The following is a 21,620-nucleotide window of genomic DNA, read 5'->3' as shown; positions in this document are numbered from 1 at the left end:
TCGTGGTACATATTGGTACCAATGACATAGGTAGGAAGAGGGAGGAGGTCCTGAAAACAGACTACAGGGATTAGGAAGGAAGTTGAGAAGCAGGATCTCAAAGGTATTAATCTTGGGATTACTGCCTGTGCCACACGACAGTGGGTATAGGAATAGAGTGAGGTGGAGGATGAATGCGTGTCTGAGGGATTGGAGCAGGGGGCAGCGATTCGGATTTCTGCATCTTTGGGACCTCTTTTGGGGCAGGTGTGACCTGTACAGAAAGGATGGGTTGCACTTGAATCCGAGGTGGAACAATGTCCTGGCAGGGAGGTTTGCTAAGGCAATTGGGGAGAGTTTTAAGTTGGAATTGCTGGGGGTGGGAACTGAACTGAAGTGACGGAGGAAGGGGCGGTTGGCTCACAAATAGCTCACAAACTTGGAAACAGTGCGAGAGGGAGGATACGCAGGTGATAGAGAAGGGATACGCTCAGACAAATGGTTTGAGATGTGTCTATTTTAATACAAGAAGCATCATGAACAAAGCAGATGAGCTTGGAGCATGGATCAGTACTTGGAGCTATGTTGTGGCCATTACAGAGACTTGGATGGCTCAGGGCAGGAATGGTTACCTAAAGTGCCAGGCTTTAGATATTTCAAAAGGACAGGGAAGGAGGCAAAAGAGGTGGGAGCATGGTACTGCTGACCAGAGATAGTGTCATGGCTGCAGAAAAGGAGGAAGTCATGGAGGGATTGTCTACTGAGTCTCTGTGGGTGGAAGTTAGAAACAGGAAGGGGTCAATAACTCTACTGGGTGTTTTTTATAAACCACCCAATAGTAACAGGGACATCAAGGAGCAGATAGGGAGACAGATTCTGGAAAGGTGTAATAATAACAGGGTTGTTGTGGTGGGAGATCTTAATTTCCCAAATATTGATTGGCATCTCCCTAGAGCAAGGCACTTAGATGGGGTGGAGTTTGTTAGGTGTGTTCAGGAAGGTTTCCTGACCCGATATGTAGATAAGCCTACAAGAGGAGAGGCTACACTTGATCTGGTATTGGGAAATGAACCTGGTCTGGTGTCAGATCTCTCAGTGGGAGAACATTTTGGAGATAGTGATCACAATTCTATCTCCTTTACCATAGCATTGGAGAGGGATAGGAACAGAAAAGTCAGGAAAGCATTTAATTGGATTAAGGAGAAATATGAGGCTATCAGGCAGGAACTTGGAAGCATAAGTTGGGAACAGCTGTGGTCAGGGAAATGTGGCAAATGTTCAGGGGATATTTGAGTGGTGTTCTGCATAGGTATGTTCCGATGAGACAGGGAAAGGATGGTAGGGTACAGGAACCATGGTGTACAAAAGCTGTTGAAAATCTAGTCAAGAAGAAAAGAAAAGCTTACGAAAGGTTCAAAAAAACTAGGTAATAATAGAAATCTTATAAGGCTAGCAGGAAGGAGCCTAAGAATGAAATTAGGAGAGACAGAAGAGGCCACGAGAAGGTCTTGGCAAACATGATTAAAGAAAACCCCAAGGCAATCTACAAGTATGGGAAGAGCAAGAGGATAAGACATGAGAGAATAGGACCAATCAAGTGTGACAATGGAAAAGTGTGTATGGAACCGGCGGAGATAGCAGAGGTACTTAATGAATGCTTTGCTTCAGTATTCACTACAGAAAAGGATCTTGGTGATTGTAGGGATGACTTACAGTGGATTGAAAAATTGAGTATATAGACATTAAGAAAGATAATGTGTTGGAGCTTTTGGAAAGCATCAAGGACCAGACGAGATGTACCCCAGGCTACTCTGGGAGGCGAGGGAGGAGATTGCTGAGCATCTGGCAATGATCTTTGTATCATCAATGTCATCAATGGGGATGGGAGAGGTTCCAGAGAATTGGATGGTTGTAGATGTTGTTCCCTTATTCAAGAAAGGGAGTAGGGATAGCCCAGGAATTATAGACCAGTGAATCTTACTTCAGTGGTTGGTAAGTTGATGTAAAAGATCTTGAGAGGCAGGATTTATGAACATAACATAATATGATTAGGAAGAGTCAGCATGGCTTTGTCAAAGGCGGGTCGTGCCTTTCAAGCCTGATTGAATTTTTTGAGGATGTAACTAAACACATTGAAGAAGGTAGAGCAGTAGATATAGTGTATATGGATTTGAGCAAGGAATTTGTTAAGGTACCCATGCAAGGCTTATTGAGAAAGTTAAGGAGGCATGGGATCCTTGGGGACCTTGCTTTGTGGATCCAGAATTGGCTTGCCCACAGAAGGCAAAGAGTGATTGTAGACGGGTCATAGTCTGCATGGAGGTTGGTGACCAGTGGTGTGCCTCAGGGATCTGTTCTGGGACCACTTCTCTTCATGATTTTTATAAATGACCTGGATAAGGAAGTGGAGGGTTGGGTTAGTAAATTTGCTGATGACAACAAAAATTGGGGGCATTGTGGATAGTGTGGAGGGCTGTCAGAGGTTACAGCGGGACATCGATAGGATGCAAATCTGGGCTGAGAATTGGCAAATGGAGTTCAACCCAGATAAGTGTGAGGTGGTTCATTTTGGTAGGTGAAATATGATGGCAGAAGATTGTATTAATGAGAAGACTTTTGGCAGTGTGGAGGATCAGAGGGATCTTGGGGTCCAAGTCCATAGTACACTCAAAGCTGCTGTGCAGGTTGACTCTGTGGTTAAGAAGGCATACGGTGCATTGGCCTTCATCAATCGTGGGTTTGAGTTAAGCGCCGAGAGGTAATGTTACAGCTATATAGGACCCTGGTCAGACCCCACTTGGAGTATTGTGCTCAGTTCTGGTCACCTCACTACAGGAAGGATGTGGAAACTATAGAAATGGTGCAGAGGAGATTTACAAGGATGTTGCCTGGATTGGGCAGTATGCCTTATGAGAATAGGTTGAGTGAACTCAGCCTTTTCACTTTGGAGCGGCGGAGGATGAGGGGTGACCTGATAGAGGTGTATAAAATGATGAGAGACATTGATCATGTGGATAGTCAGAGGCTTTTTCCCAGGGCTGAAATGGCTAACAAGAGAGGGCACAGTTTTAAAGCAGATGGAAGTAGATACACAGGAGATGTCAGGGGTAAGTTTCTTACACAGAGTGGTGAGTGCGTGGAATAGGCTGCCAGCAATGGTGGTGGAGTTGGAACAATCGGGTCTTTTAAGAGACTCCTGGATAGGTACATGGAGCTTAGAAAAATAGAGGGCTGTGGGTAACCCTAGGTAATTTCTAAAGTAAATACATGTTCGGGTCAGCATTGAGGGCCGAAGGGCCTGTATTGTGCTGTATGTTTTCTATGTTTCTATGATCAGAGAAAAGTTCCATGGTGACAGTCATTGGTGGACCCTCTCACAGTGGCTCTGTAGCAATCTCTAGAGATTCTGGAGCAAGGAGAACATTTCTCCATTGAAATATAGGGGAATAATGGGGGCAGAGAAATAAAAGTAATACAAGGAATGGGAAGGAGAATACTGAATAAAAGTTGTATTAGACAAATTGCATCTTTGTGGAGTCTTTGTGTAAATTGTATTAAATAAACATCTTTATTTTGGCAACAGGGTTTTTCCCTGCCTTTTTGTGATTGTGTGTTAATGTGTGAATCAATAGTGCATTATATAAATGGGAATAATTTAGTAAATTTATAATGTAAATAATATATCATTAATGTTTGTTTTATTTTAGATAAACTTTTGGATAAATAAAATTTCCTGTTGCGGTCAGAGCTTTACTTATGGATTTAAATGCAACAATATCCAAATCACTGAACACATCTATGATGCCAGGCCCAAGTAGCAAAACACAGAATGATAAGGTACATGTTTGAACTCTTGAGTATTTGGCTCTATAAAGAGACTCTGTTAACCACTTTCCTGTTCTTTATGATATATTCTACAAATCAAAAATTATTTTCTTCTTATACAGAGTGTTCACTCAGTCATGTTTTACTTTGTCTAAAATTAAACGGGTTAATTAACGTTATTGTATTTGACCTGCCGAGGTGGACTGAGCATTTGCATACTTTCAAGATTGAAAAGTCAGCACTTAACCGAAAACAAGTGTTATTGTATCCACAACCTCTAGTTAAGTTAGGAGGCATTAGCACCAATATTTCTAACTCCTTTCCTGCTTCGTTGTTAGACTGCCAAAAGCCTCTCTTCAGTCATGTCATGGCAAGGTCAGCTGTATGAGATCACTGCTTTTGCCCAATATTTTTCCTTTGTTATTTATATTGCCTGCCTTCATTTGAGTGCCTAGAATCCACAATTGCAACATAGCTTGTAGTTACTTTCCCAGGCTATTCAAATGACAACTTCCAAGCGCATGACTTCTACCACTAGGAAGGCTAAGGGAGGCAGGTGCACAAGTATATTGCTCACTTGCAGGTATCCCTCCAAGTTACAAACCATCCTGACTTGAAATTAAATTTCCATTCCTCCCCAAATCTAAATCTTGGAAATCCTTACCCAAAATCAGAGTGGAAAAATCTTCACAAGAAGGATTGGCTCATCACCACCTCTCAAGGGCAGTAAAAACCTACCTTACCATCAATGCCCCAAAAATAATTGAATAAATACAGTGGCATGCAAAAGTTTGGGCAGCCCTGGTCAAAATTTCTGTTACTGTGAATAGCTAAGTGAGTAAAAGATGAACTGATTTCCAAAAGGCATAAAGTTAAAGATGACACATTTCTTTAATATTTTAAGCAAGAAAACATTTTTATTTCCATCTTTTACAGTTTCAAAATAACAAAAAAGGAAAAGGGCCCGAAGCAAACATTTGGGCACCCTGCATGGTCAGTACTTAGTAACACCCCCTTTGGCTTATAAACGCTTTCTGTACCCAGCTAAGAGTCTTTCAATTCTTATTTGGGGGATTTTCGCCCATTCTTCCTTGCAAAAGACTTCTAGTTCTGTGAGATTCTTGGGCCGTCTTGCATGCACTGCTCTTTTGAGGTCTATCCACAGATTCTCGATGATGTTTAGGTCGGGGGACTTTGAAGGCCATGGCAAAACCTTCAGTTTGCGCCTCTTGAGGTAGTCCATTGTGGATTTTGAGGTGTGTTTAGGATCGTTATCCTGTTGTAGAAGCCATCCTCTTTTCATCTTCGGCTTTTTACGGACGGTGTGAAATTTGCTTCCAGAATTTGCTGGTATTTAATTGAATTCATTCTTCCCTCTGCCAGTAAATGTTCCCCGTGCCACTGGCTGCAACACAAGCCCAAAGCATGATTGATCCACTCCCGTGCTTAACAGTTGGAGAGGGGTTATTTTCATGAAATTCTGCACCCTTTTTTCTGCAAACATACCTTTGCTCATTGCGGCCAAAAAGTTCCATTCAAAAGGTTCAAAGGAACATCGAAACAAGTCCTGTGGACTGATGAAGTTAAAATAGAACTTATTGGCCCTTTTGCTTCGGGCCCTTTTCTTTTTTTGTTATTTTGAAACCTTAAAAGATGGAAATAAAAAAGATTTCTTGCTTAAAATATTAAAGAAATGTGTCATCTTTAACTTTATGCCTTTTGGAAATCAGTTCATCTTTTACTCACTTAGCTATTCACAGTAACAGAAATTTTGACCAGGCGTGCCCAAACTTTTGCATGCCACTGTATATAACAGAGGTGATAGCAAAATTTGGAGACTGTTTTATTACTGTTTAGGACAACATTGTGATATTGCTTTAACAGAAACTCAACTGCAGCTTGTTGACATGTTTATTTAAAGAAGTTCGTTATTATTTTCTTGTCAATGACAAGTTCCCTTCTTGGCAAATATTGAATAACTAATTCCAAAATTATATAACTTTATTTCTGATTATTAATATTTCTGTAAAGAACAGATTACTGTCTAGATTTTAATCATGATTTTAAAGTGCTTTTGTTTTCCAAGCTATGACTTATTATGTTTTGAACCGTATTTTAAACAAGGATATTTGACCTCTGTTGCGTATGCTAGGTTTTGTTCAATGAAAAACTGCTTTTGAAAGCTTAATTTACTTTTTATTCGATGAATTCTGCATTCCCAAAGAAGTTCATCAGCAGCAATCTCTGTTCATTACACTTTATTATGGTAGTATTTTGAAATTCGATAGAGAAGAAAAAGGCCAATTTAAATTTAATATGTTTATTATCAATTTTAAGCTCCCTAAATCACAGGGATAACATAATGCTAGAGTAATGCTAGCACCTGATACTTGAGTCCCATACAAGTGGCTGGAGACTGAGAAGATTTGTAATGAATATTAACCCTGTACCTTTTCCTGCTTTTAACTGCAGTAGACTTCTTCAAAGTTAAAGTTATAGACAAGTCTTACAGACCAGAAACTGTTCTTCTCAGATCTCATTAAAGAGGGAAGAATATGTATAATTTGTATATTTGTGTGTTAAAATAATGTTACATCTTTTGTGCTTTATGCCTTTGCTGATTGTGGTAGCTCCAGTTGACTATAAAGGCGGATTGTACATAGGACCCCTAAATCGGAAACTGATTGAGGAAGGAGAGTGTTTATGGGATGTAATTTAGCACATAAACACTTTCATTTCTCAATCAGCTCCAATGTATCCACCAATATAGTTAGGCTTTCTGGAATTTAGCAGAGAAAGACACAATCCTTTTTTTTAATGAGCTCTCTTAAAATAGACCATAAAATTTGTAAGGGGGAGGAAGGAGAGCAAGTCATGAAACATTAAATGTATACCCCAGAATGAGTGAATAACAATTTGTTGGACATAAGTTACTCAGTTAAGAGGACTTCTCAAATAAAAAATAATTAGTTGTTCTTGCATTCTCATTTCCATTGTACCCTTTAGCATATTTCCACAAAACCAGACACCACAGTGCTCGCTGCTGTAGCTTTGCAAGATCACATTATTAGGAATCTGCAGCTCCAAAATCATTCATTGTCTGATACTTTTAAAACAAAAGAACGGAATAAAATGAATTGTTACAGGCTTGTAAACCGAAACACTGTGAAGGCTGTCGTGGATACAGGGATAAAAAGAAATGAAAAAAAGGAAATAAAGAAAGATGAGGAAAGAGAGTATGTTCTGGATCCAAAACCTCCAGGTCTTACTTTAGGTAAATATATTTAACATTTCATATTTCAGTTTTATTAACTTTGTAAGATACAATGTGCAACTAACCTTGTGGATGAGATGGAAATATGAAGTCCATTGATAGGACGTTGTTGAAGCCATTATTCTTACTTAATGTCATAGGAAGCAACATGAGATAATTTATTGATTAATTATTATTGTGATAGGTGTAAAACTGAAGTAGCCACTTTGTCACATATGTTCTGGTCATGTTCTTCATTAAAATCTTTTTGGAAATCTTTATTTTCCACAATTTCTAAAGCTCTGAAAATTAATTTACAACCTAATTTGGAATAGTTCTGCATCATATTCAGGGTATTTCATCTTCAGACCAACATGTAATTGCATTTGTCACATTGTTGGCAAGAAGGGCTATTTTATTGAAATGGAAAGGTACCTCTGTCTCTACATTAATTCAATGGTTTTCTCAAGTAATGTTATGTCTTAGCTTGGAAAAAATTAGAACTAGAGCTTTTGATCCTCGATTCGATTTTAAGAGAAGCTGGGGCTCTTTTGCCAAATATTATCATTTAATTTGAATTAATTTATATGGTTTCCTTCCAATCTTATTTGATATAAATGTGAATTGGCGGTTGATGATTTTTCTTCTTTATATATATAGATGATTGTAAGACGTATTGCTCCGGGAGTTTGGTTCCTAATGGGTTTTTTACCCTCTCTTTTTTCTTCTTTTTTCTTTCTCTTGTAGTTACTGGGTTTTTTTTTCTTTTAGTAGCTGGGGTTCTCTTTTTCCTTCTTTTCTTTAAAAAAATACTTTTTTTTATTTTCATATATTTTTGATAAGCTTTTTTCTTCAGCTTTATTAACTATATATATCAATTTGTTGAAATCTTGTACCATTTTAAAGGTGTAGAAGATTATGTATCAATAAAAAGATTTTAAAAATGAAAATTTATTGATTACCACTAGAGAAATTATTTTCACCCATTTTAAGGTTTGCCATTTTGAAGCAAACTCATTGGTTCAGCCGTTTTAGAGTCAAAAACAACTTTTAATAATGATATTTTCTAGAAACTTTTTATGATACTTGATGCAGTGAAGATATAAAATTTTGTGCACTTTGATAAGCAACCTAGCAGAAAATTATGTTATGATAATGTCAGGATGTATCTCTACCTTCATCTCTCGATGACTTGCGCAGCTTATTGGCAGTACTGCATAGTGACACACCTCGAAGAGCTGCTCGCCCCCCGCTCTGGGTACCAGGGTTCAGTCATGACCTCTGGAGTTGTCTGTGTAGTGTTTGCACAGTCCCCCTGTGCATTGTCCTGTTGCTCAGGTTTCATCCAAAACTATGCAATAGTTAACTAACTGCAAAGTGGTCATAGTAGTCATAGTCATAGTCATACTTTATTGATCCCGGGGGAAATTAGTTTTCGTTACAGTTGCACCATAAATAATAAATAGTAATAGAACCATAAATAGTTAAATAGTAATATGTAAATTATGAAATAAGTCCAGGACCAGCCTATTGGCTCAGAGTGTCTGACCCTCCAAGGGAGGAGTTGTAAAGTTTGATGGCCACAGGCAGGAATGACTTCCTATGATGCTCTGTGCTGCATCTCGGTGGAATGAGTCTCTGGCTGAATGTACCCCTGTGCCCACCCAGTGCATTATGTAGTTGATGGGAGACATTGACCAAGATGTCATGCAATTTAGACAGCATCCTCTTTTCAGGCACCACCGTGAGAGAGTCCAGTTCCATCCCCACAACATCACTGGCCTTACGAATGAGTTTGTTGATTCTGTTGGTGTCTGCTACCCTTAGCCTGCTGCCCCAGCACACAACAGCAAACATGATCGCACTGGCCACCACCGACTCGTAGAACATCCTCTGCATCGTCCAGCAGATGTTAAGGGACCTCAGTCTCCTCAGGAAATAGAGCTCTCTGACCCTTCTTGTAGACAGCCTCAGTGTTCTTTGACCAGGCCAGTTTATTGTCAATTCGTATCCCCAGGTATATGTAATCCTCCACCATGTCCATACTGACCCCCTGGATGGAAACAGGGGTCACCGGTGCCTTAGCTCTCCTCAGGTCTACCACCAGCTCCTTAGTCTTTTTCACATTAAGCTGCAGATAATTCTGCTCACACCATGTGACAAAGTTTCCTACCGTAGCCCTGTACTCAGCCTCATCTCCCTTGCTGATGCATCCAACTATGGCAGAGTCATCCGAAAACTCCTGAAGATGACAAGACTCTGTGCAGTAGTTGAAGTCCGAGGTGTAAATGGTGAAGAGAAAGGGAGACAAGACAGTGCAGAGATAAGCAGTAGGATTGGTGGGAGTTGATAGGAATGTGCAGTAAATTGGGGGAAAAAAGTGGAATTAGTGTAGATGAATGCTTGATTGTTGGTGGTGACAGAATAGCTGAAAGGCTTGTTTTCATGCAGTATAACTCTCAAATGATTCTACATTGGATGGCTCTACCAGTAGCCATATGAGGAGGATGGTGCAGAGAGGCTTCAAAGGAGGATTTGTGCAGGTGAAATGAATAGATGAGAAAGAATATAATGTAAAACAAAGCAGTCATCCAATTTTAAAGATGAAAGCTTTGAAAAATAAGGTCAATGGTGTGAAATAGTGTAAAATCAAAAGATAATTGATATTCAGAACGATGTCAGTGTACACACTGAAATTTAACATGAGTACGAGAGACATCTTGCTACAACTATATGTGGCCCACTTAATGCTACAAATGGAATATTGAGGACCATTCTATTTTCCCTGCCTGAGCTATACCTGCAGTTGAGGAAGTGCAACAAAGTTTCAGCAGATTGATTCCTGGGATGATAGGTGTGTCGTAAACGGAGAGATTAAATGACAGGACCAGTATCCTTCCGAATTCAGAACATTGTGAGGATATAAAATTCATTTGAGTTACAAAATTTTGTAAGGCTTCATGGATAAATACTGTGGGGGTTGGTTTCTAAAACCAAGGATCACGGTCCCAAAGTAATTGTTGGCCATTCAGGGCAAATGAGAAGATACTCATTCACTCAAATATTTGTGAATCTTAGGATTTCTCTGTGCAAGAAAGCTATGGAAGCTCAGTTTCTGAGTACATACATGATACCAGATGACAGATTTTTAGCTATCAAGTGATATGAGGTTGCTGCAGAAATTGAATTGACTTTATTTCTTACATTCTTCACGTACATGAGGAGTAAAAATCTTTGTTACGTCTCCGTCTAAATGTGCAATCATAGTAATTTATAATTTATGATAAATAGGACTGTCAATGTAACATAGAAATGCACTCAAATCAGCGTGAATTAATCATTCTGATGGCCTGGTGGAAGAAGCTATCCCGGAGTCTGTTGGTCCTGGCTTTTATGCTGCGGTTCCATTTCCCGGATGGTAGCAGCTGGAATAGACTGTGGTTGGGGTGACTTGGGTCCCCAATGATCCTTCGAGCCTTTTTTTCACACCTGTCTTTGTAAATGTCCTGAATCATGGGAAGTTCACAACTACAGATGCGCTGGGCTGTCCGTACCACTCTCACAGAATCCTGCGATTAAGGGAAGTACAGTTCCCACACCAGGCAGTGATGCACCCAGTCAGGATACTCTCAATTGTGTCCCTGTAGAAAGTTTTTAGGATTTGGGGGCCCATACCAAACTTCTTCAACCGTCTAAGGTGAAAGAGACGTTGTTGTGCCTTTTTCACCACACAGCTGGTGTGTACAGACCACATGAGGTCTTTGGTGATTTGGATACCGAAGAACTTAAAGCTGTTTACCCTCTCAACCCCAGATCCACTGATGTCCAAATGATGCAGAAGTAATAGATAAGTCAGTTCTTTAGGTTGTTATAGACAGGGGGTGATAGTGGGGATAAGCTCTTGCTACCTATTAAATGCTCCGAATGGCATATGCCTCAAATAGCTTCTGACAACCAGATTCAGCTCCTGCCCTTCACATGCAGCTTAGCTACTAAACCCAGTGGAAGAAGTTCTACTGAAAGGAGAAGGAGCAACGGTGGGTTATTGTCACCTTAAAACTAGTATCTTCAGGCAGATACAGCAAGTCAGCCGTGGTTGGAAGCTCACCAGGAGAAGGAAAAGTCTTATCTCAAACTTCTGCTGCCTTGCAGCTATACCCACTACTGGGGAAGGCTTTGTGAGTAAACCCCGAGAAAAAATCCAGAGCTAGAGTCCCTAATGCAGATCCACATTGAATTCAATGCTGAATGGCAACTCCTGCAATGCCACTGATGCCAAATTGTATCATGGAGAGGGAGAGCTTGCTCTCCATACTATACTGCCCTACCTTTAAGTATCACATGGATGGCTGGAGTGCAGCACCCACGGTCATCCCCGCCAGTGGAGGGTCTCAAATAGATCAGACATAGTCTTACTGATCGGTAGAGCAGATGCAATATTCTGCTTCTATGTCCTCTGTTATTAATCCTTGCATTGAGTGTTTGCTGGCCTTATGCATGGACTGAAATATTTTTGTTTGAATGTCCTTAATTTGAAATAGATGAATATTAAACTTCTGCTGGTAATGCCCTAACTGGGATTTGGGCATTCTTAGATAATGCATTTGTAAATTTGATTTAAATATCTTCATTTTTTATTATTTCCACATATAATTGTCAAATAGCAGGATAATTGGATGAATTCAAGTTTTACTTAGAACAACTTCTGAAACATATTTCTACTATCAACCTTATCCTTTCAGCTCAGAAAATGGGTCTGGTTGAGGCACCTAAAGAACCCTTGACAGCTAATGAGTGGCAACTAGTAAAGAAGAGATCAGTGCAACAGGGAGATTCAGCACAGCCTTGTGCTATATGCAGAGAAGAATTTGGATTACAACAACAAGTAAGCACCTTACATGATTGAAGAGCAAAACATTTTACTGTACCAGAAAACCTCAACACTATGCGACAATGATGTTATTTAAGTCACTATGTACTTGGAATTACAGTTAAGTATCCCTTATCTGAAATGCTTGGGGCCAAAGTGTTTTTTTTTCAAATTTTGGAATATATAATGAGATAGCTTGGGATCACCATAATTTCTGACTCTGAGTTTATGTGCTACCAATGATTGTCTTACACTTGTTCATCACATGTATGTACTGATGAAACCATTCAATGTGTTAGATTTTCATCAGCGACGTTAGCAAACTCATCAATGAATTTCTTTGCTGCTTCGTGATCAGCAGACGCTTTATCACCACAAATCTTTAAAAATTTAATACTGTGCCTTTTCTTAAATTTCTGCAACCATCCTGATGAATATTCACAATTACCTTCGATTTTCAGTTCATCGTGATAGATCTTTGCTTGTTTTATGATCAGCACGCTATTAAAGCAGCAAATATTCACTCTGATGCTGATGAATCCACCCTTTCAATACACAATCAAGATCTTCATTTTTTACTTTTTACTGATTGTTTTTCTGGTTTTTATTAACTTCTGTTCATTACATACTGTATATAAGGTCACTTCTCAGAACTGTTTATAGTGCGCAGAGATCTACACATCACCTGGGAGCCTTCCCACCAACTTGTGGAAATTTCCATTTGTGACTTCATATCAGTGCTCAAAAAACCTTCCAATTTTTGATGCTTTTGGATTTTGTAATTTTGGTTAAGAAGTACTCAACTTGTAGCTATAAAAACACTGAATTCCATACGATGTATTGAAATCCCAAATATTGTTTTCCTTCCAAAATGTAAATATGTACTAGATTCTGTTATGACCACAAAATACTTCAGGTGGTTTACTTTGATTTCATTTTAAAAATTGCGTTATCTTGGGATTATTTTTTCTCTCCTCAGACCTATTGCCAGTATATGTCCTTCTCTTATGGCGATTAAGACCACCAGGACTTCAGTAGTCTCTCTAAGTGCTTGAATTTAAACAAATCTACCTAAAAAATGTTGATGTATTTCCTCCCTTGACCCTAAAAGGGAACATCCCACAACTATTTGGCATGCCATCTAGTGGTGTAGGAAATGCTAAAATTAATCCAAGTAATATTGCTTTTCATATAAACAGTGCTAAATACATGATGCCTTCCTTCTTTGATGGTCAATTAAAATAGGTGTTGTTAAATTTGTTAATTGGAGCCTAATCATTGTTGAAAAATTCCTTCAGGAACCATGTTATAGTTAACATTTTGTCCGTGGAGCCAGGAAGAATAGGTCTGTTCCCATCAACTCCATTGTCTTGCCATTTTGTCACTCTGCTTAGTATTGGATCATTTTTAGGCTGAGTTGTCAAGGACACTACAGTCATACGTGAAATCAGGTAATCATTCCTTGACATATTTGGACTGTGGCTCTGAACTGCTACATCAAAACTTGAAAATAGTTAAATGAGCAAAGCAAGCTCCAGAAAGCACAACTTTAAAAATTTAATTATTTACAAAATGGTAGTAAAACTAAGAATTGCTCCCATTAAGAAAATGCCAATGAAGAAGTCACATCGTTAAAAATAACTCAGCTGTTCACAGATGCCCCTCAGAAAAAGAAACTACTTCCTTAACCTCACTAGGCCAGGTGTGACTCTAATCTTTCCTGTGAAGAAACTCATCAAAGCACACAGTTGTACCAAACTCTGCTAGTAGCATTCAACAACCCATTAGCATCATTGAGTAACTAGGAGAGGCAATAAACATGGCTTTTTCTCAAGAACATGTGTTTTAAAAAAATAATTTTTATTGAGGATTGTCAGTCTTATCATGCAGAATCCTGATAATTTCTGTCATTGTCTGCCATAAAGAATTCTGATAATTTCTTTAGCATTAAAGAGGGTAACATTAAGGGAAATGTTATTCAGTACTTTTTATACTCATATGTAAAATAAGATTACAAATTAATGTACAAGTTTTTTTTCTGTGCAACAGGTTTTGCTGTCTTGCTCACATGTTTTTCACCGGGTAAGTACAAAGGTTTGCAGAGAAATAATGAGAATATCTATAGATAAATAACCATTTGATGATTTGTGCTGCTTGGGGAAATAATGCAACCCAGATTTAGGGTTTGCATGAACAGAGAGATTTGATATTGTTTTTAGTTGTAACAAATAACAATCAGCAAAACAAGCCCAAAAATTGCTTTATAAAATCAATACAGCACAGAACCTGGCACTTATCCTTGTAAGTGGAACAAGTGCTACACATGCCCTTACACTTCCTCCCTCACCACCTTTCAGGGCCCCAGACAGTCCTTCCAGGTGAGGCGACACTTCACCTGTGAGTCGACTGGGGTGATATACTGCGTCCGGTGCTCCGGATGCGGCCTTCTATATATTGGCGAGACCCGACACAGACTGGGAGACTGTTTCGCTGAACACCTGTGCTCTGTCCACCAGAGAAAGCAGGATCTCCCAGTGGCCACACATTTTAATTCCATGTCCCATTCCCATTCTGATATGTCTATCCACAGCCTCCTGTACTGTGAAGATGAAGACACACTCAGGCTGGAGGAACAACACCTTATATTCCGTCTGGGTAGCCTCCAACCTGATGGCATGAACATTGACTTCTCTGACTTCCGTTAATGCCCCACCTCCTCTTTGTACCCCACCCCTTATTTATTTATTTATTTATTTCCCCCTTTTTTTTCCTCTCTCTCTCTCTCTCTCTCTCTCTCTCTCTCTCTCTCCCCCCCCCCCTTTTTCTCTCATTTTTCTCCCTCTGTTCCTCTCACTATAACTCCTTGCCCATCCTCTGGGTTTTCCCCCCTCCCCCCTTTCTTTCTCCCTAGGCCTCCCATCCCATGATCCTCTCCCTTCTCCAGCCTCCTATCCCTTTTTGCCAATCACTTGTCCAGCTCTTAGCTCCATCCCTCCCCCTCCTGTCTTCTCCTATCATTTTGGATCTTCCCCTCCCCCTCCAACTTTCAAATCTCTTACTATCTCTTCTTTCAGTTAGTCCTGACGAAGGGTCTCGGCCCAAAACGTCGACTGTACCTCTTCCTAGAGATGCTGCCTGGCCTGCTGTGTTCACCAGCATTTTTTGTGTGTGTTGCTCCTATTACATTAGTTTTTTTTTGGTAACCATTTGTATTGCCAATATATTTTGTATGTCAATCATGCATTTTTCATTAAGAACATTGATTCATAAATGTGGATTATGTAGTGACCATTTACATTTGTCATGAACACATGGTCAGTAATATCAGGGATGGGAAACTCTGAGCGGTAAAAATGCAGACATTTTTCTTTTTAATTTTTATCTTTATCCAGTACCTGGGTGTTACTGGCAAGGCCAGAATTATTTTTCGTTCCTAACTGCTGTTGAGAAGGTGCTGAGGAGCCATCTTCCTGAATCACCATCACAATACTGCTAGATCCTGATTTACAGCATTTAGATACAGCAATGATGAAGGACTGGCGGTATATTTTCAGATCACTGTAATCTGTGAAATGAAGGAGAACCTGCAGGCTTATTGCCCCTGTCTTTCTTGATAGTAGAGGTTGAAGACAAGATAACATAAGATAAAATACTGCAACTGTAGTCTCAGCAAGGTAATTGCAGTGAAGTTGGTGGAAAGGTCTTGAGGTGTCATTTGGTAAGGCACCTTCCACAGAATACCCAGCCTCCGATCTGTGTTTTCTTAAAACCTACTTTTTATTCAAAAATGGCTTTTGAGTATTAAAAATACTAATACAAGGAATTCCTGAATTTCACAATTTACTTATTATATTTAATTTATACCTTAAGGTTTGTCTGCAAGCCTTTGAGAAGTTCTCTGGGAGAAAGAGTTGCCCCATGTGTAGGAAGGAACAATACCAGACCAGGGTAATTCATGATGGAGCTCGCCTATACAGAATGAAATGTGCTACAAGGTACCTTATTTAATTGAAGCATCTCATTTGTAGATACATTTTTATTTCACAAACTGTTAATAGGGTGGATGCAAAATTAAAGTCTCATTCCTTGGAGAAAAGTGAGTATTTTTATGCTAAGAGACCATCCTCCTCAAAGTAATCATTTCAATTTGAGGGAGACTGGAGTAAAGAAGTTTCCTTCCAGTATGTAAGGAAATTTTGTTGATTTTATTATTGGATTTGTTTGTGCATCAGAGATTTTCTACACTTTGGCTGTTCTGGCTAATCATGTGCCTGTTCAAAATTAAAACAAGACTTAGAATCATACAGCACCGAAATAGGTCCTTTAACTCCAACTTGTCCATGCTAATCATGATACTTATCTATGCTAATCTCATTTCTTTGCATTAGACATTTCCTCAGTACGTATCTAAATGCCTTTTTGATCTGCCTCCATCGCCTTGTCTGATTTTCTGATCCTCTGTAAGATCAACCCTCAGCTTCCTACATTCTAGGTGAAATAGACACAGTGCGTCAATCTTTCCCGAAACTACAGCCCTCAATTTCAGACAGTATTCTGATGAATCTCATTTGTACTTGCTTTATTGCTTCCACATCCTTCATGTAGTGTGGCAACCAGAATTGTACACACTTTGAGAAATATTACAATAACACACACAAAATGCTGGAGGACCTCAGCAGGTCAGACAGCATCAATGGAAAGGAATAAAGAGTCAAAATTTCAGGATGAGACCCCTCATCACCCTCTTCAATACTTTTTCATTTTTTTCCAAAACTTTCAAACTTACTTTTCCAAAGATGTCTGTGGATTCAGTTTCCTTTATTGCATTATCAGTGAACAGCTACAGTATGTAGGTGCTGTGTATCCTGACATCATTATAACAAATATCCATAACAGGTATTTAATTAACTGTATGGTATAGTTGACACCCAGCTGCCATAAAAAGTTCTATATAAATTCAAATTAATTCTGCTATTACCAGTTGAGTTGTGACCTCATCGCAGCATTAGAGGAGGCTATGGGCTGACATGTCAGAATGGGAATGGAAAGTGGAATTAAAATGGGTGGCCACAGGAAGATCCTGCTTTTTCTGGTGGATGGAGCATAGGTGCTCGGCGAAGTGGTCTCCCAATCTATGTCGGGTCTCACCAATATATGGGAGACCACACCAGTAGATGACTCCAACAGACTCACAGGTGAAGTGTCACCTCACCTGGAAGGACTATTTGGAGCCGTGAATGGTAGTGAGGGGGAAGGTGTAGGAGCTGGCCTAGCACTTGTTCCACTTGCAAGGATAAGTGTCAGTAGGGAAATCCGTGGGAGGGAATCATGTAGGGAGCTATTCCTGTGGAAAGCAGAAAGTGAGGGGGAAGATGAGCTTGGTGGTGGGATCCCATTGGAAATGGCAGAAGTTACAGAGAATTGTGTGCTGTACACAGAGGCTGGTGGGGTGGTGGGAGGAAGGGGTTAGAAATGGAAGAAATGCAGTTAAGGGTAGCATTGATAGTGGAGGAAGGGAAGCCCCTTTCTTTGAAGGAGGACTTCTCCTTTTTTCTAGAATGAAAAGCCTCATCCTGAGAGCAGATGTGGCAGAGACAGAGGAATTGTTAGAAGGGGATGGCATTTTTACGTGTACAGGGTGGGAAGAGATATTGCCCATCTAGATGTGAGAGTCAATGGGTTTATGAAAGACATTAATAGATAATTTGTCTTCCAGCGAAGGAGACAAAGATTGAGAAAGAGGAGGAACGTGTGAGAAATGGACCAAGAAATGTGAGGGCAGGGTGGAAGCTGGAGGCAAAGTTGATGAAGTTGACAAGCTCTGCATGGGTGCAGGAACAAGTGCTACAACTGCCCCCTACACCTCCTCGCTCACTACTATTCAGGGCCCCAAAACAGTCCCTCCAGGTGAGGCAACACTTCACCTGTGAGTCTGTTGGGTCATTTACTGTATCCTGTGCTCCCAGTAATGCCCCCCTCACCATTCCGCATTCCCCCCACCTCACCTTATCTCCTTACCTGCCCATCACATTCCTCTGGGGCTCCTCCCCCTCCCTTTCTTCCATGGCCACCTGACCTCTCCTATCAGGTTCCCCTTCTCAAGCCCTTTATCTCTTTCACCAATCGACTTCCCAGCTCTTTACTTCTCTCCTCCCTCCTCCCACTTCCACCCATCACCTACTATCTTGTATTTCTTCCTCCCCCTCCCACTTTCTTACTGTGATCTCTCATCTTTTCTCTCCAGTTCTGCCCGAAACAGCAACTGTTTACTCTTTTCCATAGATGCTGTCTGCCTTGCTGAGTTTCACCATCATTTTGTTTGTGTTGCTTAGACTTCCAGCATCTGCAGATTTTCTGTTGTTTGTGATCAGTCAAGTAACTGGCTTTTCTTTATCTTTTCAATGTTCCAATAGCTAATTTTTTAACTAAATCTCTGATCTTTCTAAATATTACTTCAGGAGTAAATTATTGTGTCAAATAAAGTTAGCCTAAGTATGATTGAAAGACATAAATTGATTGATGCAAGCAACCCACACAATGATCTCCCCGTTTCACCAATCGACTTCCCAGTCGAAATTAAAATTGGAGGACCAATTTTAATGTTGGTTTAACAATTTACACTTTTTAACTTAGAATTCAGAGTCACTGGCGTGGATATATTGTTCGCAAATGGTACAAGCAACTGAGGCGCACTGTGCCTCCAAAAGACAAGAAATTACGAAAGCGATTCTATGAAGACAAGGTATGGTGATAAGCTTATAATTGTTATTGTAAAGAAGCAGTGAATCTCAACCATCTGAAATAACTGGCACTTATGCTTCTAGGTTCCAGCCTAGTTCACAATGGCTTAGATAATAAAAAAGTGTTAGCAATTTTTCTAAGTCTAGGCATTTGGGCAATCTTCATCTGGTTGATTGTTTGAATACACACTAATCAACTTAGGGAAATGGTAGAAAGTGTGATATAAATTATTAATTAATCTGGGACAGTAATAGTGTTATTTGTTTTTCAGCATTGCGCGTAAGCAAACAACAAAGCCAGCACAGTAAAATAGTGGCAGCTTTTAAGAATAAAAGAGTGGCTTGGACAATACAATCAAAACATTATCTTTATATAGAACTTTTTACATCCCACAGGCAGTGAAGTACATTAAAGTACTATCATTTTGGAGTGTAGAGAAATGTTAATTTAACTCATTGATGAAATTACAGGCTTAAATTTTAAAATTCGGATGGCCTTTCAGAGGAGAGCAGCAGCAGCGGTCAGGTCTGTGGCAAAATTGGCTCTGTTGCACAGCAGGAGAGGATGGAGACAAAGAAGATTTAGTGATAGGAAAATCAATAACTGGGGGACAAATGGGAGATTCTGTGGCTACAAGCACCACTGCAGGATGATATGTTGCCTCCAAGGCGCCAGGGACCAGGGTCAAAGATTTGCAGAACATTTTCGGGGGGAAGAGGGCAGAGGTCATTGTACACTTTGGTAGCAATGATGGCGTTGGTAAAAAGGGATAGTCATGCTAAGTGAACATAAGGAATTAGGCAGATGGTTAATAAAGCAGGAATTCAAGGGCTGTAATCTCTAGCTTACTTCTGGTGCTATGTGCTAGTGAAGGTAGAAATAAGAAGGTACAGGAAAATAAGGCAGTATCCATCACACAGGACATGCCCTCTTCTCATTGCTACCATCAGGGAGGAAGTACAGGATCCTGAAAGCAAACACTCAATGACTCACGAATAGCTTCTTCCCCTCTGCCATCAGATTACCAAATGGACGTTGAGCCCACGGACACTACCTCACTACTTTTTTCCCTCTTTTTGCACTACTTATTCATTTTAGCTTTTTTAATATACAAACGTTTGTACAATATATATATTTCTCACTGTAATTTACAATTTTTATTATGATGTACTGCTGCTGCATAACAACAAATTTCACGACTCTGCCAGTGACATTAAACCTGACTCGGATTCTGATAAATGAGTGGCTGAGGAGCTGGTGCAGGAGGGAAAGGTTCAAGTTTTTGGACCATTGGGATTACTTGGGCAGAGGTGACTTGTTCAAGAGGGAAGGAAGAGTTGCTAATTCCAATCAGGAGGGTTGAAATTAGTTTGGCAGAGGTGGTGGAGACCAAAGCAGTGAGGCAAGTATGGGCAAGTTGAGGCAAATATGAAAGTTAAAGTGAACATGTTCAGTAGACAGGATGGCTGGACCAAGACAGGAAGTGAGGAAGGTTTGGTCGACTAAACTGCATTTGTTTAAAATAAAGAAACCTACAGATAAAGTAGAAGACCTCAAGTTATGCTATCCAAGGCATGGGACTGGGGTACTGTAGCATTAACAGAGACAGGGTTGGGACTGACAGTTTTGTGTTTAGGGGTATAGATGCTTACAGGTGTGATAGAGGTGGAGATAAGTGAGGAAGAGGTGTTGCATAAACACGAGGAATTCTGCAGATGCTGGAAATTCAAGCAACACACATCAAAGTTGCTGGTGAACGCAGCAGGCCAGGCAGCATCTGTAGGAAGAGGTGCAGTCGACGTTTCGGGCCGAGACCCTTCGTCAGGGCTAAGTGTTGCATTTTGTTTAGGGAGAACATCACAGTGGCACTTAGAAAGGATATTTTTAGAATCATCCTCTGAGGCTGTTTGGATAGAAATTAGGAATAAGGGGATGATCACTTTGACGGTCAGTGGAAATTAGAAGGTAAAATATATACAAAGAATGCAGATAGCTGTATGAATAATAAGGATGTTATAGTAGCGGATTTCAACTTCGCCCGTATTAGCTGATACTTAGCAAAATTAGTTTTATATATCCAGTAAAGTTTTCTTGAACAGTATGCAAGTGCTCCAACTAGAAAATGGTAACAAACTGCTGGAAATAAAGTAGGAACAGTAACTGAAATGTCAGTGAGGGTACACTTTGGATCAAGTGGCTGTAATTCCATTAGTTTTTCCATAGTCATAAAAAGAGATAGGACTGCTCCACAAATTGAAGCTCTAAATTGGAGCAAGGCAAATTCTGCAGACATTAAACAAGAGCTTGCCAAGTTTGCTTGGGAGAGGCTGTTTGCAGGCAACTAGCTGTCCAGAAAATGGAAGACTTTTAAAAATGAGATGGGGAGAGTTCAGGGACAGCATGGTCTTGTTAGAGTGAAGGGCATGGCTGACAAGATTAGAGAATATTGGATAACAAGGCAGACTGAAGCATTGGTCAGGAAAAGGAGGTGGCATATCTCAGGTAGAGGCAGCTGGAATCAATCCAAGGACATGAGATAGCTTTGGCAAAAAAAATAAAGCAGAATTCTGAGAGATCTACAAGTATGTTCAAAGCAAAAGGGAACTAAGGAACAAAAAGGTCTACTTAACGATCAAAGGAATCATCGATATGTAGAGCCGTAAGAGAAAGGCAAAGTGTTACATGAATGTTTCCCATCTGTACTTACCGTGGATAAGGTTGGAATTAGGGGAAATGAATAAGATGTAATACACAGAAAATGCTGAAGTAACTCAACAGGCCAGGCAGTATCTATGGAAAAGAGTACAGTCGATGTTTTGGGCTGAGACCTTTCGGCAGGACTGGAGAAAAATATGAGGAGTAGAGTTAAAAGGGTCGAGGGGAGCGAGAAACACAAGGTGATAGGTGAAACTGGGAGATGGAGGGGTGAAGTAAACAGCTGGGAAGCTGATT

General features: G+C 40.0%; 1 protein-coding gene across 8 annotated transcripts in view; it reads left to right on the top strand.

Annotated features, from left to right (window-relative positions):
* rnf32 (ring finger protein 32) overlaps positions 1–21,620 on the top strand; it is a 75,697-nt gene that overhangs the window by 20,195 nt on the left and 33,882 nt on the right. For 6 of the 8 annotated variants that reach the window (XM_072254053.1, XM_072254049.1, XM_072254050.1 and 3 more), the window contains 6 exons: positions 3,687–3,816; positions 6,811–7,078; positions 11,800–11,942; positions 13,977–14,009; positions 15,798–15,922; positions 18,561–18,669. In XM_072254053.1, the coding sequence (XP_072110154.1) occupies positions 3,736–3,816; positions 6,811–7,078; positions 11,800–11,942; positions 13,977–14,009; positions 15,798–15,922; positions 18,561–18,669 (759 nt within the window). In that variant the 5' untranslated portion in view covers positions 3,687–3,735. Of the gene's footprint in view, positions 1–3,686; positions 3,817–6,810; positions 7,079–11,799; positions 11,943–13,976; positions 14,010–15,797; positions 15,923–18,560; positions 18,670–21,620 lie in introns of those variants that run through there. The other 2 variants (XM_072254054.1, XM_072254052.1) reach the window with 2 other exon arrangements.

Source organism: Mobula birostris, chromosome 3 (genome assembly GCF_030028105.1).
Source record: "Mobula birostris isolate sMobBir1 chromosome 3, sMobBir1.hap1, whole genome shotgun sequence".
Classification (NCBI taxonomy): domain Eukaryota; kingdom Metazoa; phylum Chordata; class Chondrichthyes; order Myliobatiformes; family Myliobatidae; genus Mobula; species Mobula birostris.
This window is presented reverse-complemented; position numbering and strand designations above follow the sequence as displayed.